Source organism: Sitodiplosis mosellana, unplaced genomic scaffold (assembly GCF_009176505.1).
Source record: "Sitodiplosis mosellana isolate CC-2019 unplaced genomic scaffold, AAFC_SMos_1.0 Smas_scaffold_1, whole genome shotgun sequence".
NCBI lineage: Eukaryota > Metazoa > Arthropoda > Insecta > Diptera > Cecidomyiidae > Sitodiplosis > Sitodiplosis mosellana.
Window position 1 is genome coordinate 874,249 of NW_022595244.1, and position 18,707 is coordinate 892,955.

Below are 18,707 nucleotides of genomic sequence, written 5' to 3' on the forward strand. Positions count from 1 at the left end.
TTATTTGTGCGTTCTTCGTGCAATTCACTGTGCTTTGCACACGATGAAAATAGTGTACTTTTTGCGCGCTGTTCCAACCAAACGCAAAACTTGAATATCCAGTTTGTGTGTCTTGTGTTGGTGTGCAATGGTATTCGTTCGCCCATTCCAAAATCGCTGGCAAAATAATAAGCAACGACGAGAGCAGCGAGACGAAGAAGCAGCAGCAGCAGAGAAAAAATGAGTTAAAGAAACTGTACGTTTGGTTGTTGTTGTCGACTTTCTACATACAATGTGTCCAATGCCTTAATTTTCTATCATAAGCCATAGTAAACACGATTTGTTGTGCGCTGCTCTGCACACACCGCATAATATAATATGGCTCAAAACCGGTGTCTTTATATGTGTCTCTCTGGTCTCTCTGTCTATGTGTGTGTATGTGTGTGTGTATGAGCGTTAACGCACGCATTAACCGTTCATTAAAATCCTATTCACTAAAAGAAACAACTTTGAATGATAATAGTAATAAACACAAACGGAGCTATTATGCAGTAAATGGTCATGACTCAAAATGTAAATCGTCGTCATCGTTGCCGTCGTCGCCATCGTTATGTACAACACGTTTAGAGAGACACAAATATTGATTTGTGTATGGAATGGGTTCCGCATCGTTATATTGTTGCTGTTGTTGTTGCTCTAATTGTTTTACAATTGGCGCAAATAGCAATCGTATTGTCCGTATACGGTGCGCTGATTCTCACTGCCGCCGTGACATACACCACAAATACTCGGTGGGAGAAGCAAAATCATTTTGATAATTACGTATGCCAGCTGAAGTGACAGTTCTGAGGAACTTTGCTGATTAATATTAAATGTTTAAACAATATTTTCAAGCACAAAAACGTACGACTGTCGTGCATATTGTATGTGGTTTGTTGATTTGCAGCTAAATTTAGCCGCCTTTGCTGGGCTTATGAATATGTACGTGTATAAAGTGATTGTAGAAAAAGAAGCATGCGGTTGTTTGAAGCGCAATTTGAAGTGCAAACCACCACGATTGGGTTATCTAATCGAAAAAATGGAAAGAATTCCACGGAATTCAGGCCAAATCATTTTGATAAGGCGTTGGCAATTTACAAGCGTCTTCCCTTCATATCTCTCCGCTCCGCTCTCTGAGACAGTCAGTCAATGCGCTCAAAAGTCAATGCGAAAGATACGACGAATGCGTTTTTTTTCTTTGCTCCACTGAAATTATTCAGCGAATCCTCTCCAATTAAACAACATCGAAAGGAACTTTCATCGGAAAAATAAACAACTTCGATACTTGTTAATTGTACTCTGCGATATGATTAAGGAAAAAGAACCGCAGTTCGACGTGCTGATGTGAGATTCCATTCATGCCGACAAGTGTTTGATAGTCAGTTTCAAGGAATTTCGACATATCGTATGAAATATAAACTGAGCCGAGAGAGAGAGAGAAACGAAAATTCATAAACGAAAAGAATTATCACTCATGACGTTGCTTAAAGACCTTAAGAATATCTCTCTATCTCGGTCTGTGTATACAACATCTACTTGTACATACACCGCATGAGCATCTATTTTCTCAAGTCCCATGACTTGCCCCAATGTGCTGTCAAGTTAAATTGAAATTCAACAATAAAGAAACCAAAACCTCTTGTCGTGAATGTAATTATACGTAGGTACGTAATGGACATGGCTTAGAAATCACTACGAACTGTTCGAGTGTTCAGTTCAATTGGCATATTTAATAATGTGCGGTTGACTTGGCACTTTTTTTCTTCTTCTTCCATTTCATTCTCGCGCTATCTTGCTCTGAACCAACGTGGTTTGTTCATTTTGGTGTTCTCACCGAATTGAGTGAGTGAGTGAGCAAAACCAGAGTTGCGTGAGTGTGGTTTTTCGATGATGAATGTTTGTATGGGTTTTAGTTTTCCGTCATACATGTTAGCGTTAGTGCGCCGAGGCGTACTTTTTATTTTGTTCAAATGACAACGACGTGTAATTAATATTATAAATTCTATTTTTATGCCCATGCCTACAGATTATTTTTGAGTTCCTTTTGAGCCACATGGCTCAAGTCAAATGCAGTGCATTCTTTGGATTAAAAGCCGTCGAATGAAGACGACGATGACAAAAGGTATCATGTACGAAAGCAGATAACTGGAAATAGATTAGTGGTTTCTCTATCTCTCTATCTCTCTATTTCTCTCGGTTTCTCTCGCTCAGTCGATGTGTCGCAATACAACCGACTGCTCTGGCTGAATGTTGATTCTGACAACCTGAACAAATTTACTTAATTGAATAACTTCTTTGTGTCGTTGTTGTTGCTATTTTTTCGGAACTTGTTTGGATTTGTAGAAATTTTGCCTTGTCGAATACCCAATGGCAACCAAGCAATCAATTGTATTGCTTCGTCTCCGCAATAATAATAATTAAACCAAAGAATTCTCTCTGTCTCTCGTTTGCTGTCATCTATATTCGGATGCAAAATGCTTTGCTGTAGTTTATTTTATGGTTTTGAAAAATCCACTTGGCATCGAGCCGAGGCTTGTGCAGTGAAAGAAAATATCTTATTTCATTTGTCTAGCTGTCTTCGTTTTCATTTTAATTGTTCGGCAGTTGGATAGAGTTATTACAGCGAGAAGACCGCATAAATCAGACGAATATCCATGAGAAGTCAATGTCTGTGGATTGAACGAATGGCAGCCACTGAAGGAGCTCTGTTCAGTTTCATCACATTTTTTCTGCACAAATTGAGCATATTTAAAATACGAAACAATGGTTTCTGTGCCTCTTCTTAAGTCGAACCCATAAATCTTGTGTCATTTGCGTTTTTTTTTTGCATTATAATCGTCTCTTGAGAGAACTATCCTTATTCGGATTTTCATTACGAAGTTTTTTTTCTTAATAAGCTTATACTCTGACAAATGTGACTTTCTTTTCGGTGCAGATGATGAGTGTATCAAGCTCGAATTTTGCTATGCAATAACCATATTTCCAATGTATCACATTTCGCGGAAGATGTGCCTCGTGTTCGAATATATATTCAGTCGCTTTGTTGAGAGATAATCATTTCCCGTTCTGTGCAAAAAGTAATGCGATTGACATGAACCGCATATCATGTCGAAAGGAATATACATATATACACTGTATTTTTGTTCTTCATCTTCATCTCCTGAAGCTCAAGAAAGGAATTCACGTTTTGATGGCATTTAAATCAACTGCTGAGGCATTGTTGCCGTCGCATACGACGACTCATATCACGAAAAAGCGATGAGCACCATGGAAAAAAATGAGAAAGAAATATGTGTAGTAAATTCAAAATTAAAATTAAAAATCAAAGAAGAAGCAGACACGAGAAAACTTGAAATTGAAACGAGAAACGCGCGCAAAAAGGACGGAAGAAGCGCTGAACACGCATTCAATGTAATGCCACAGAGATAACATGGTACGAGTCGAACGTAAATGAACATGACTCTATGTTTGAATATTATATTTATATATAGGCGCGCTGTTGCCACATTTACGTTTCGCCGAAAAACACATTTTTTTCTTTTCTGCTCACATTCGAAACGCTGTGGCTGCCTCATTCGGCGAGTGTTGTTGCCTCCGTCGTCGTCGTCGTCATCGTCGCTGCCGATGCTGCTGCCTCGCACTGCTTGTACAATAATATTTCTGTTGTTTCGAATACATATATACTCATTTCATAAGTATATTTAGATGGTTTCATCGATGGCTGTTGTTGTTATAGCTGTTTGTAAAACGTCGCATTGCTCTCTCGCTCACTCGCTCGCGTGCTCTTTATTGTGTACCTCTTTTTATTCTATCTCTTTCAATAATTTTTTTTTCGTTTTGTTTTTGTGTGTGCCTTTTTTCGGGGATTTTTTTCTTCTTATTTTGAGTCGACCGACTCAATTTAATATATTACTACGCATACACACGTCTCTACGAGATGATACATACACAATACACTCACACACATATCATACAATCATCTAAATGAATCCACCGTACAGCCTGTACGACAGTGGCATAACTATACACTACAGTGCCACACACACACACAGAGAGAGAGAGCGTTCTTCTGAGCATTCTCTTTGCTTGTTCACTAAGCCATGCATTCATTATTACACACAGTATACAACGTTGCGTTCGTTTTCTACGTCTCAGATTCATGTTTCGCTTCGTTAATGTTATTGAGTTTGCCTTTTGTTTCTGTGTGCGTTTTTATTTTATTCTTCTTAGCGTTGGCTTTTTTCTCTCTTTCTGTCTCTCTTTCTGCTTCGTCTTTTTCTTCTCTCGTGTCTTTTGCCTTCCTTTCATTCGCAGCCTTCTTTTTTTTCTGTTCCTACTCGTTGTTCTTTCGGCTCTGCTATTCACATAATATTGAATTTGTTCTGTGTGGAAGCAAAGCGTTTGTTCCGAACGGCGCAACGAGAGACAAAAAAACGTAGAGAAAAAAAGTATGACAAACGAAATGACAACAGAAAACACACAAAAATCGTATGGCTTCAAATTGTAAGAGGTAATGAAATAGCGACAGCAACAATCGTTAGTAGCGCAATTATGACTAAAATAAAACTTCTTCAACCAACTTCGCACAAGAATCTTACATTAAATTTTGAAAAGGAATAAAAGAAAGCGAGCGAGAGAGAGAGAGAGAGAGAGAGAGAGAGAGAGAGAGAGAGAAGAAGTGTACTAGCTGAAAAAGTGCTGCTTGCATAAGTCTATAGATTCAAAAGAACATTTCTTCTATTTTAATGGCATACACACGAGATGCGCGCAACCGACCGAGCAACCAACCAAGTGCTGCGGCTTACCAATAAATTTCATGTCAGATGGCATTTTAAAAATAAAATCTCAACGTGAGACCATTCTCAAATATGCATTCAATTTTGTTGCAAAATTTAAAGTTTCGACGAAACAAACACTTTTTTTTCGCTCGGATATTTCGTTTTTTTTAGATGGAAGCAGAATTAAAAACCGAATGCCTGCACCAAGCATTTGGATGTCAAAAATAAAACTCGTAATGGAATCTAATTTGGAAAATTGAATATCAAAAGAAATCGATTAAATCCGAAAATAAATCTCATTTAAACGAGCATAATCATTCAACCATATAATTTTAGCACAAGTTGCCTTGACGTTTGCCATATGCGAGACCACACGCGGGAGAGAGAGAGAGAGAATGAATGATGCCATCAATAAAAAGTGATGATAGTCAATTGCTCTTGCTGTAATAAAGGGAAAGAAAAAAAAAGCAACAGCTCCACTTAGTACAAAGTGCTAGTTATGCTTTTACGGAACTGACTTTAATCAAATAATATGCTCTGTTAGACTTCCATTAAATGTATGGAAGACATTGTCTTGTGTTCATATCAATTTGGCCCACAGTCTTTTAACCATCAATTTTCTTTTTGTAGGCAAGACAAAAACAAACTGAAGTTTCATAACTACAAATAAATATGGTCGAAGCTGGCGGCAACAAGACCAGAAAATTGCTTCGATAAGCTTTATCTGGCGTTTGATCATAATTTGCCGTTGCATTTGTAGTTTTATCGAATTTGAATAATCGGATAAACTCGAAGCCAATTTTATTAGTGACCGTCTTCAAGAGAAAAAAAAGCCATTTCCAATGACTAGGCTGGCGAAAGATGAAAAGATGGCAGATTGTTTACTACATCAAACTTCAAGCCGAATAACGTCATAAAATAATATATTTGAAATGGATTTGGAGCCATGTGTGTGTATACATTGATCGGTCAATATGAGTGGTTGAGACACCGAACAAACATGAAATATTACTGATATCCACACAAAACTTCGACCATTAAGCGACATTACAGCACAAAACAAGAGAAAAAGAGAACGAGAGAGAGAGAGACAGAGAGAGAGTCTTGCTTTTGATGCGAGCACAATCGGATTGCTTTGGTTCGTCGTATATTTTTTTTTTTTTAAGATTTATGTGTTCGGCACAAACAACATCCATTCAATTTACTTGTTCTTATGTGCCCCGGCTCACCCTGTACATAATATGCAAGTACAAAACGGTTATGTAATGTAGCAATAGCAAGCAAAGCAGCGGCCACGGTGACGGCAAAGGAAAAAAAACAGAGAGAGAGAGGGAGAGAGAGACTGTATGAAGAATGCATACATTTTATTTATACAGTTGAACGTGTACATATTCTCCGGGCCCCGAATGGCGATGAGTAAGCGAGACACATGGCATCGAGAATAACCAGTGTAATTTTTCAGTGGAATATGATGGAAAAGAAAACTTATACGTTCGCCGTGTGCACTCAAACCACCTACACTATGGCTGGTTGGGAATCACACGCGAAATCCGCTTTCTTAGCGCGAACGACCGACTGAAGTTGTGTAGTGGAGTTTCTATGTGTTAGGCGAGAGATGATGGTACATCTGCAACATTTGCAGCACAGGCACTTTTGCACATAAAGGCTTTTGAGCCTGATGCTTCAAGCTTTATACTTGTTTGGACGGGTTCTCTCATTTCAGCATTTTACTTTATACACGTTTTTTTTCTTTTCTGTTCTCTTTTTATTCTTTCTCTTTTGCCTCGTTTCTCTGCTGTTATGCTGCTGCTCTGTTTAAAGTCAAAGGTTGACTATTTCGAAAATGTTCACGCACACAAATTCATTCGCATTTAATGCCTCTAGAAGTATCGTTTTTGCCAGATGAATGAAGCAGCAGTGCGCGATGTGTGTGTATTAAAAATATACGGGCTTCTATCTGCTATGTTCTATCGCATTCTAGACTTTTACACGCATTTCTCTTTTATTTGACGACGTTATTTCGCAGGTGTGATGTTTGATGCTGGCAAACAAAAAGGAACGAAGAAGAAAGAAAAAACCTGAAATGGTATTGAGTGAGCGAACAAGAATGGCGCGCAACAGCAGCAGCAACAACAACAAAAAACGCTGTTGAAGAATTCTAGTTGTTAAAAGCATTGAAAATTAATGGCAGAACAAGACGGAAAAAAATGTATCCGCACACATTGAGAACGAATTTGGCAAAAGAGCAATGAAGGCGAGTGACGAACACAATTTTGATGATGAACAGAAATTCCGACGAGCACAAACCAAATGGACCTGAAATTGAACAGTGAGCCAAACGAAGCGAGCTGAACAGCAAAAAAAACAACATCGAAACATCACATCACCATTCAAATGCAACTTTCTTGTTTTCGTCAAGGTTCTAGCGTCAGCACGATCCAACCACACTCAATTCTTGATGATTTGTGAGAAAACGAGCGGTTTTCACTTTGGAATTTCGATTTGCTCGCTGGCCGTGTGCTTGCCCAAATAATATCGAAAATGTATATCTCGTTAAAATGGAAACCGTTTCGTAGTGCCGTGTCATTCGATTTTGCTGTTTTGCACACCGACCAACCGACCGATGTGTGGTGTGCGCGCTTTGTGCCGAGAAGCGATTTTTGCGACCGAAAGAGAAAGAGCAAGCCTCATAAATTATGTAAAAATCCATTAAAAGTGTTGTATTATCGATTTTTCTTGTATGGCATTGCGTATATACTACGAAGCCGAGCGAAAAGAGAGCGAGAGAGAAAGAGATGTAAATGGTACATAGTCCGATTGGATGTTTATTTTAGCTGTGTTTTCATTAAAAATTCTCTCGCTCGCTTGAGTGTGAAACGATGCAACGGCACATGTATATGTACATAAAATTGTTGGGTGAGGCGTACTGAAGGTTTCGTTAAATTACCTCGGTCGGGTAAAATTCGATAGGGAAATTACGATATTTTAACGCATAAAAACCATATGCTCTCTCTGTACATTCGGGTGAGGTCAAGAAGAATCCGACCATTTTCGTCACTTTCAGACGATCAAACGAGAATGCATGCCATTAAATTTCGATTGGTCGGCATCATCTGAAGGCGACCCAAAAGAAAAAATAAAAACAGAAACTCCTGCACTTTTCACCAGCAATCATAAAAGTGTAATGTGCAAAGCAGAACCTCAGCTATTTCGGATGGTGATTTAAAAAGAACAACACACGTTTCTTTTTTCTCAATGTGCAAGTACATTTTTACCTCGGATGTGTTGTATCTGGTGTGTGTGTGTGTATCGGCTGCTTTTCGTACGCAGTTGTATTGGTGGCAATTCAAAACAAACCATGCACCGAAACGAACTGCTGCTGCCATTGACGTATATAAAATACGGGCCATAAAACACAGTATCTAGCTGGTAAATAGACTGTTGTATACGTTCACATGTAATTTATAAATTATTTTATTTCTATAAAGGAAAATAAAAATGAGCGAAGTATGAAAAAGAAATAAAATGCACACAATTGTGGAAAGAAAGAAGAACGCCGGCGATTCGAGGCTGGTATTTTCATGACCTATGTGTAAATAGACACTCGAAAAAATAAATGCGCTGCTGATGATTGTATTGTTTTTCTTCTCTTTCTCTCGCATTGGCTGCAAAATTCAAATTGAAAAAAATCCATCCGCTGATACGATTTGAATTGAGTGAAAATGTATGTGAAGCGCGCAAAATGAAAGTTATGATTTGTTTATTTATTGTTTGTATTCTTTTTTCTCTTCTCTTTTAACATCAGATACGTACACACGTTCGTCGTCTCTGAATTGAAGAATGTTCACTTTCGCATAGGACCGAATTGTGCAAAAAGCTTGGATTGAGAGAGCAAGCAAGAAAAGTAAAATTCCAAACAATAACATTTGAATGCGAGATAGAGTGAGCGAGAGAATGAGGCTCTTTTATCACAATTGAAACTGTCTTGCAAGGTTCGGATAGCACTCAAAAGCACACCAATCTTTTACCCATGCACTAAAGAATGGAGCCAGAGAGAGAGAGATATCGATCCGAATTTTATGAATCTACATAACATGCCTGTGGAATAGTTTGTCTGGGATTTTCACCGAATAAATTTTATGTGTAAATGCGACGTATTTAGAAATCGTAAATAACATAGGTGCTGGAGTTAGTAGACTGGCCCAGTACACAGTGTCAGTGTCAGTGTGCAGCAGCCCAGCCATCGATGATGATGATGATGATTTGAGCTCCGTTAAAGAGGCTTTAAAATGAATCCGAAGTAATTCCACGTAGCAACAGCCACCACCATTTGAAACAGGGCTGGTCTAATATTTATGGGCATTTGTGTTGCACTTGTAAGAGAGCAGAACATTTAATTTGACAACGGCAGCATCAGCGGCGGCGGCGGTGGCAGCAACAATAAAAGAAGAAAATGTTCATGTCCGTCTATGTGTTTGTGTATGCACAACGAGTGAGAGACTTGAGTGTAAACGAGACTGTGTTGTTCGTACATGTTCTATCGAGTGCTCTGCGTGAAATGCCTATGGTATGAAGTTATTACTGCACGATGATGATTTGCATACACACACACATAAAATGCACATTTACTAGAGCTAAAAATATACAAACCGAAGCGAATGCAAAAACCCATTATGATTTGCATACATGCATACAGATGGTTGGGTTTTCTCTTTTTTCTTCACTCGTCTCACTCGTCGGAATGATAATATGATTCGCGTTTCGGGCGGTTGTTTTTTTCGTTCTTTCTTTCGTTCGTCCACTGTATTTGTTGCAAGCGCAACAAAGAAACGGAAACCAAATTAAATTGAAAACACTTATTCAATAAATGCTTTTGTAGATTTTTGCAATTTTTTTTCGCTTTTTGTCATCGTTTCGGCCCAACCATTTCGCTATTCATGGGAATTTGTTCTCCCTCTCTCTCTATCTCTCTTTCTCTCTCTCTCTCTATCTCTCTCTCTTTTGCATTGTTTGCGAAGATTCGTTTTTTCAATGATATTCAAATTCTGCATGAATAAGAATGCGGCTGCTGCTGCATAATGAGATGATTTCAAAGTTGTTCTGTTTGAACATTGTGGAATCCAAAATGAAATGTTCATGGCAAAGCTTTCAAACTGAGTTATTTTAAGCATTCATCAAGAAACCATTTGGTCGATTGCATTTGAGCCCGAGCAATAATTAAATATTGACTGCAATTGTTTTATGCGATCATGCTTTTGAATGCAAAATGGAACAAAACAAAAAATTGCCAACTACCGACACACACAAAAACAAATAAAGAGTCGACTTTGCAACTAGGTCATTTCATTACAAAGTCATACATAACAAGCACACAACCATCGTTAGTGTCATTCGAATGGAGCAAAATGAAAAATTCTTTGCTTCAAAGAACTATTCAATTTAATATGCTTTTATGTCGAAAATGAGCCCAAAAGAGAATATCACACACAGACACACACAAAATATGCGCGCGACTCTCTGTCATAGCTATCGAGAGACCGTATTGCAATCAAGTTGGTTTACGGTAGTTCAAGCAAAACATGTTATTTCGTCCCAAGTATTTTTCCATAAAAAAAATGCGGTTTTTTCTACTTCTTCTTCTTTCACTTGGAACACATCGACAGTGAGTGAGCAACGAAGCGAGAATGAGAGAGAAACAGAAAAAAAACACAACAAAATATGTCTTTGGTTATGAAATGCTGTGTCATGTCGTGTCATGTCGTTGATGAATTCACTTTGCATTTTTATGCGTGCCTTCGACCATCGCGAGACCAAAAAGCTGGTCTCGACGCTGACTCGCCACGAACCACAACGTCAAGGAAACCGGTTTTGTTATTTATTTTCACTCCTCTCTTTTAATCAGCCGCACACAAAAGCGGCCCATAAAATATAAAGAAGCGAAATAGCCTTTCAGATGTGTTTTGCTTATTTGGTTGGCGCTTTTTTTTCTTTCCGATCTTCCTCCATCTATCGCTCTTGCTCTTTCGCGCGCGGCCATTGTATACGTTGTCATCATTTATCTATCTATTCATTTTTCATTCTGCTTATTTTTAGAGTGAAAGAATAAATGTTGATCTGCACTGGCTTCGCGCGGCGGCCTATTGCCACCTACTCTTGAAAAACAAAAACACCTCGAAATAGAGAAACGATGATGGAAAAAAAACAACACAGAAACGAATCACACACTGAACAAAGTCTTGTTGTTGAATATTCAGACGATGATGTCTGTAGGAATCGCGATCGAGCGCGCGTAAAACAGGAAAATGAGGACACGAGAAATTGATTTTGATGTCATTTTAGCAAGCGGTTTCAACAAACCGGACACTTGAGCAGAGGGCATAAATTAAACGATTTGACTCGAATAAAATGGCGTGAACAACGAGAAGAAGAAGAAAAAGGAAAAAAAGTGGGCACAACGGCAACAAAATAGCGAATCGTATAGTTCAGGTATGCTTAGAACGCGTGTTTTTTTTTCGAAAGCATTTCACCGTTCTGCTTATCTTGAAATGACTTTCGGATACATTTTTTTTCAACGCATTTCGAGAAAATGCTGTTTGGGATGAATAAGATGACGTTTGGCTTTCAAGTATATAAATCTGAGGGAAAAAAATTCGGTGCAACAATCATCGTCACGCATACACTCGTTCGTTCATTTGTTCATCTAAATATATATCGTTATGCGTTCGTGGCAGATCGTTTCCTTTGACTCTGCACTTAGCCTGCGATTGAAGGAGACAAAACGCTGAACAGTGTAGAAAGCATACGGCCCCAATCGAAAAAACAGATCGAAAAAAAACCGCTATTTGCAGATGTTTAATGCCATGCCATTGCTATCTGTCTGTCTCTATCTTTGATTCATTTATAACGAGCTGGTTTTTTATGGGGTTTTGATGCACAACAGGCGAAATTGCTTGCATTTCGTACTTTGTACTTTGGCGCACATTCTGTTACGCATTTATACGCGATATACACTCGCTATACTCTCATGCTGCGAATGTGAAGTCAATGTGTAATAAAATCAATGTTTCAGTTAATGTCGCTGTGATTTCATTTGTTTCGCCTACACAACGAATGACCGGGCAATCGGAAAATTACATTGTTATTCCCATTCATCAGGCAATTGTGCATACATCCATTACATTATTGGCCTACAGCTACGCTAATTCCATCAATAGCACACGAATTGCGATGGGAGAGAGTGAGAGAGCGAGACAGCGCAAAAAAACACACAACAACAACAACAACCCGGCCAAACAATTTGCACTAATGTTTTATTCAAATGTAAATTATAAATGTTGCTTACAAATACCCAGCAAAGCATATTATATGCACAATGACTTCAGTTCTTCGCGCTGGCGAAATACACTGAACCACACCGCATCAAAAGATTCATCCATAAATTTTAATACTTATTCATTGTATGTTTTTCTCTGTCATTTCTTCGTTTTCCGTTTTGCAGAATGGCGCAAATTAGAAATCAACGAAAGAAGAAGAAAAAAAATGGAAAAGAACGACGCCACTCGACGTGCTATATTCACATACAATTTTAGAATACAATTTACACGTCTTTCTCTCTCTCTCTCTCGCTCGCTCGGCTTATTTACACACAAAACGAAGAGTTCTATTTACATTTAACAAATTGTTGTTGTTGCTGTTGCTGCCTGCTTGACTTTTTTTCCTGTTCAATTTCTATCTCTCTGTCATTCTAGCAAAGCATTTATCCAGGGAATGTCCGCACATAGATTTATTCAAATAAATTAAAAATATCAAATTAATTTATCCGATACTGTTCATGTGTTGCGTTGTTGTAACGCATCTGCAGTACAAAGTTCTCCAGTGGAAGTGAATCCTGTGGAGCAGGTGGATCTGACCTGGTCCATTGTATTCTGGAAGTAAAGTCCTCCAGTACGCATCCCTTTGGGATGCTAAATCGCATTATTTTTGCCGAATTCCGTTCAGAATACCCTCAAATTTGAGTTGGCAAATCCGGAAGGGAATATGAACTTTGTACTGCAGATGCGTTACAACAATGCAACGCATGAACAATATCGAATAAATTTATTTGATATTTTTAATTTATTTGAATAAATCTACGTGCAGACATTCCCTGCATTTATCAATATTATTTTTTATAACACTTATGAATCTGTTTGTTTTATGTATTTTAAACACGTCGTTTTCAGCATTCAAATGATGTTCGGCTGGACGGTAGTGTAATGTTGAATAAATTGTATGCGAACGTTACTTGATAAAAGTACAAATATAAACATTGAACAAGGCAAGGATGGAGTGAGTGAGATAGACAGAGAGTAAGTGTATTTGAGTGAATTTAGTTTACAATAAAGACACAACATATTCGAGTCTCAACTTAAAGCACTACAAAATTTGTATAACAATCGATATGGCGAACGAGCACACAACGGGGCATTCTCACACCGAAAACGAGATAGTTCATGCATTGAACGTCCTCTGTCCTCTCTCTAGCTCTATTCGTTGCTATTCGATCTATGTAGAAAATGTGTTAAAATGGAACATTAAACATGGAAAAGTTCGACGACCGTCGCATCGTTGCACTTTATTAATGGCGTTAATACAGTTTTCGTTGTTTCAATATGTGCCTGTGTGTGTATGTTTATGTGTTTGTGCGTTTATGTTTGTTGTCGTCGTCGCTTTTCTTCTCTATTTCTAATAAATATCTATATATGCATTTCTCTGTCTCTGTCGTTATCCATTCTGACCATTTTACTATGTTCTCCATCGTTTTACTAGCTGCGTGTCAATTGTTTGTGATTTTCTACATGAAAACGATTTGTTATTATTGTTGCGACTGCTTTTCATTTGGTGGCTATAGAAAAGCACCGTGTGTATGTGTACAACGTACTTCTTGACGAATGACATTAATATTTATACAATGTGGCCTCATTCTGGTGCTTTTTTCATTTTTCATCATTTCTAACGTTGTTTCGTTGTTATTCTCTGTTCTCTCTTTCTCATTCTCCATGGCGTTTTTCTTTCGATTTTTGGTGATTTTCAAGAACAGCATGACTGCTTTATCAAGTTGTTGTTTTCTTGTAAGGTGCACGCGTTGGCGAAATTATTTTTTGAATTTCCTTCGCATTTTGCACACTTCTAATTAACGAACGAATTAAAAATAAAAATGATGAAATTTTTCTCGTTTTTTTTGATAAAAAGTAATAGCTCAGAAAAAAGACTCCAGTCGCGCAATGATTTCCTCCGTTTTCTGGTTGTTGCACCTTTGATGAAATCTCCAGCACATTGAGAGCATGAGCTAATGCCTCAATCAACATTTTTCAGATTCAGTAGACCGAACAATGAGCTTCTTATTATTAACACACAACTGTAACCTTAGTAATGGATATTTAATTTTCTATTCCAAGTAATACTTGGCACTCAAAGACAGTATTAAATGCGTTCATCGCGTGGAATCAAAAGCATGTCGTTGGCTCATGGAAATTCCTATTTGAGATATTGCGAGCGTGAATAAATCGTCTTTTCAATCTTAATTATGTTATGTGCAATTTATATTATGTGTATTTGTGCATTTGCTCTATGTGTATCACCATCTATTGTCATGATATTGTACCGCTTTTATTTTCTATTTCGTTACGTAAATTCTTTATATATCTATATGTACATGGTGTTTGTACTTTTTGACGAATTCTTCTTCCGGCAACCAGTAGCAACGGCATTCACACAAATAGTATACATTGGGCTTTGCACCATATATACACGCTCCTTCTAACCATGAAAAAAAACCACAAAAATGAAATAACAACAGAGGAACAGTAGCAGCAAAAACAACAACAACAAAAATAGCTACACAATAGCGGCCGCGCCAGACGTAATATCATCATCATCAAACGATTTCACCGGTTGTCAACGACCGACATCTTGGATGTGTCACCCGGAGAACACGAAAGCACTCGACAACTATTTTCTGCAATTTTTCTCGATTAAACGAAATGAAATTGAACGTATGCTCATGCTCTATGCCAGTGCACATTTTCAGTAGCAAATGTTGTTTATCACAATCACAACTAATGACATAATTTGTCTATTTAATTGGCTTTTTTAGTTACAGCATGGTTTTTCTGTTGCTATTGCACTGCTTCGTTCGGACCAAATGAATGATGACAACTATCGATTTTTGTCTCATTCTCAGCGTTTCAACTTGAAATCAAGCCATCGCATGCTCAAATAAAAGTCATATCAATTTCAAGTGAGATTTACCATTGCTCAGCATTTTCTGATCATTTCGTCTGCGAAATATAAAATTTGTATGTACAAGTACATAATCGACGTCCAAGTTCGATGGAAATGGCTAATGTCGACCACGAAAGAAGAGAAGAAAAGAAGAAAAGAAATCCACCGACAATGAAGCTTCTTTTGTAGAAATTCTTTTCTCATGCCCACTAATCCATAAGTAGAAAATAAATTGGTGGTAAGCCAGAGGCACCGTGGATAAAACTGTGGACACAAACATTGGCTCCATTTTCTTTTGGCTACGGCTTATGACCCAACCAAACCAGATAGCCAACGCGAGATCGAATTTATGCCATGGAATATCGTCAATAAATGGAATTTAAATCGTTCCATAAAAAATACGTTATTTGTCCGTTCATGGTTTCAAATAGAAGATAAGACGGCATTACAACGGCCCTTCACACCAGAGAGATAATAGCAACCACACAGCGCAAGTTTAATAAATATGTTCATGGAACCGAGTTTTTGGAAGCATTTTAATATCACACTTAATCGATGGATTTATTCAGTTTATAAAAAGAATTACATTGGTAATCCCGAACTTTTCCGTACCGTTGTACGTAGGTACTTTTGGTTATTTTTTGTGAATTTTCTTGAAATAAAGGCAGTGAAAATATAATAATGAAAATAAAGTGAAAAATTGGTCACTTTAACTAAAACTTCGACAATTTTGTATGAGAGGTACCCGTAAACCGATTCTTATTGGCTTTAAACTTTCTGGGGTTTCATTTTTTGGAGAAAAATAAGATTCTGAAAGTTTCATGTTGATCGCATTTGCAGAAGTTTGGTTTTTGACCCTCAATTTTTTCCAAGAAAACTTCGACCTGAAACCTCAGAAAGTTTGAAGCCAATCAGAATCGATTAGTGGGTACCTCCCATACAAAATTTTGTATGGGAGGTACCCGTAAATCGATTCCCATTGGTTCCAAACTTTCAGAATCTTATTTTTATCCCAAAAAATGAAATCCCAGAAAGTTTGAAGCCAATCAGAGTCGATTTACAGGTACCTCCCATACAAAAGTGTCAATTTTTTGAGGTTTTCCTTAGGGCAAGTACCCCAGGATCAAATTGAAAATGGCTCATCTTCGAACATTAACTAAGTTTTTCAGATACAAAACTTTTGGCATTTCCAGATTTTGATTATCTCAATTATTTTTTGAGTTATCGTGTTAACAAACACCAACGACGACGACGGCACACGAACGGAAAAGTGTCTCAAAAAGTGCGCGTTTTCTACGCGTTTCATGAGTTTTTATGATGATCTAAGCCAATTTTGCGAAAAAAGTTTTCGGGATCAATTCCTATACTTTCCCTTGACACGGTGTGTACGGAAAAGTAAAAATGACAAGAAAAAAAGAGTTTATTTTTGTTGAATATACTTTTTTATTTACACACAAAAAAAACTGCACATTTGACCAATACCAATTTGAAAAGCACAGAAAAAAAATTAATAATCTTTATGGCGAGCGACGATGGTTAAAAGTCATTTATGTCAGCTATGGATTCCAGTTTTTCTCGAGCTCGATGATAGGCCAGCAATACGCTACTGATTGTCGGAAGTTTTTGACTCCTACGCACACTTTGGTTCCTTTCGAAATTGCCACCATCGATTTCATCAATATTCCGTTGAATCACAACATTCCGCCTAATACTTAATTGACCGGTGGATTGTGTACAGTTACCGTATCGATTCAATGCATTTTTAGTGTTGTTTGCGGTAATGCCGTGGAAATTGTTAATTTGAACTTTTCGTCGACCTCCAATGAAATACCGTTCAATCCAATTCAACCAGGTATTGTCACCTAAATCACGATAGCAATCGATTTTTTCAACAAAACTACCAGCCAACAACGGTACACTATACACGGCATAGCCTTCACTTCGTTCACGACTCCAGCTATCGATTGAAATGACTTCATACGCGATTTTTATTGTTTCTAAAAGAGAAAAAAAACGCGGAAAATGTTTAAAACAACCATTCATCACCACACACCATCTTGAGTGTGACAAGGCATGTATACCTTTACGTAGGCAATCGAGTCGACACGATAGTGTCAACTCGTGACAGTAGCCAATCAACCAGCAACCATCAATTGCATCGCGACGCGATGAATGTGTGCATCCCTTTAATTGTGACATTCCGTCAATAGTTTGGCAATCATCGGGCAAATGAATCTCATATTTTATGTGAATGGCATCATACTCAAAGTTTTCCGCCATCTGAATCTCGAAATACAGGCACACGGTCGCATACTGTTTCTCCGGCACATCGAATAATAGTGGCGTTTTAATAAATAAATCCGATAACTTAATGTCAAAATGTCAAGAAAAGGATCAAACAATCAATTATTTTCAATTTTCGTTGGACATGTTCGACGTTGATGTACTCACTTTATTCGCCAGCAACTCAATGTCATTTTTCAACTGAACGACTTCATTCTGGCAATCCATTGATAAATTTTCCATGGCAAATTGATACAGATTTCGACTGTCGAAGACGATCTCTTTGAGATACGGATTTGCGTCAATGTTATTTAAATCGGGATAAATTAGTAGTAGACCATCGCTAGATCGATATTTTATGGAGAATAATAAAATTTCTTTCTTCAAATCGGCCATTATGTACATGCATTCGAATTGGCCAAGGTTTTTGAAGCGGGCACGCTGAATTTCATCGACATTTGCATCCTCTGGGAAAAAATCACCCACTATGGAACCGAAACGAAACGGAATGGAATGGAACACACACAATTTATGAGCACATTTAGTATGCGAAAATTCATCGGTACAAATGAAACTGAACTGAACCGAACAAGAAAAAAATTCCATCCAAATTTTGCTCTACCCACCAAATTCGCTGTTATTCTCCCATTGTCCATACCGTTCAATACATTCAGCCAATTCGTTTCGCTCAGAATCGCGTTCGTGATAGTTATCCTCATTGATATAGCTAAATATTTTGCCCGTATAGCATACGGCACCATTTTCATCCAAATATCGATTAACTTCGGTGATTCGTTTGTGATACTCTTTGGTTCGGTCATTCTTACAATTCTCCAAATCGCTGTACAACTTTATCTCCGCCGAGCTGAACACTTTCTGTTGCCACTGAAAGTTGTAAAATTCTATCTCGTCCAAATCTTCGGCATCGTTCAATTGTTCTGCATTAAATTTTGGCACTTTTACAAACGAATGCAACGTTTTCAGTGTAATTCTATGAAGGGAAAAATGAAATTGATTCCATTTGTATTTCTTAAAACCAATCGTAAAATGGTAATATGCATACCTGAATCGAAAGCTATCAATGTTATCTTTGGTACGATAAATGCCCGTTTTCTTATCGAAACTCTTATTCAAAAACATTGCGATGTGAAATGTGGCCTCACCCTTTGTTTACTGTCGATGAAATTTCTGATTACCTTTCCACAGAAATTCCGTGTAGTTCCAATTGTATACAATTTCGTTGCTTAGAAACACATACAATTCGTATTTCACCTGACCAATGCGGTTAGTTAGGCCACAATCCACCTGGTGGATATGTATGTTCGATATGTGGCACCACATGTACTTTAACTTTGAATTGAAGCT

General features: G+C 37.7%; 1 protein-coding gene across 2 annotated transcripts; it reads right to left on the reverse strand.

The window, feature by feature from the left end:
* Window positions 1-16,484: 16,484 nt before the first annotated feature.
* LOC129569813 (tectonic-like complex member Mks1) lies at window positions 16,485-18,632 on the reverse strand. Of its 2 annotated transcripts, none has more exons than XM_055448995.1 (5): window positions 18,406-18,632; window positions 17,969-18,333; window positions 17,511-17,827; window positions 17,141-17,372; window positions 16,485-17,056 (listed from the first exon to the last, which is right to left on the reverse strand). In XM_055448995.1, the coding sequence occupies exons 1-5, from the start codon at window positions 18,480-18,482 to the stop codon at window positions 16,596-16,598; spliced, it is 1,452 nt and encodes a 483-aa protein (XP_055304970.1). In that variant the 5' UTR covers window positions 18,483-18,632; the 3' UTR covers window positions 16,485-16,595. The 2 variants fall into 2 exon arrangements, with proteins under 2 accessions (XP_055304970.1, XP_055304962.1); XM_055448987.1 differs by having other exon boundaries at window positions 17,141-17,426.
* Window positions 18,633-18,707: the final 75 nt, after the last annotated feature.

Excerpts from the sequence above, each read along its gene's own strand:
- LOC129569813 (XM_055448987.1), bottom strand. The coding sequence starts at position 18,482 with ATGTTTTTGAATAAGAGTTTCGATAAGAAAACGGGCATTTATCGTACC. Across the intron at positions 18,334-18,405 it reads ATTGATAGCTTTCGATTCAG|AATTACACTGAAAACGTTGC; the intron begins GTATGCATATTA and ends TTCCCTTCATAG. Across the intron at positions 17,057-17,140 it reads ACTCGATTGCCTACGTAAAG|AAACAATAAAAATCGCGTAT; the intron begins GTATACATGCCT and ends TTTCTCTTTTAG.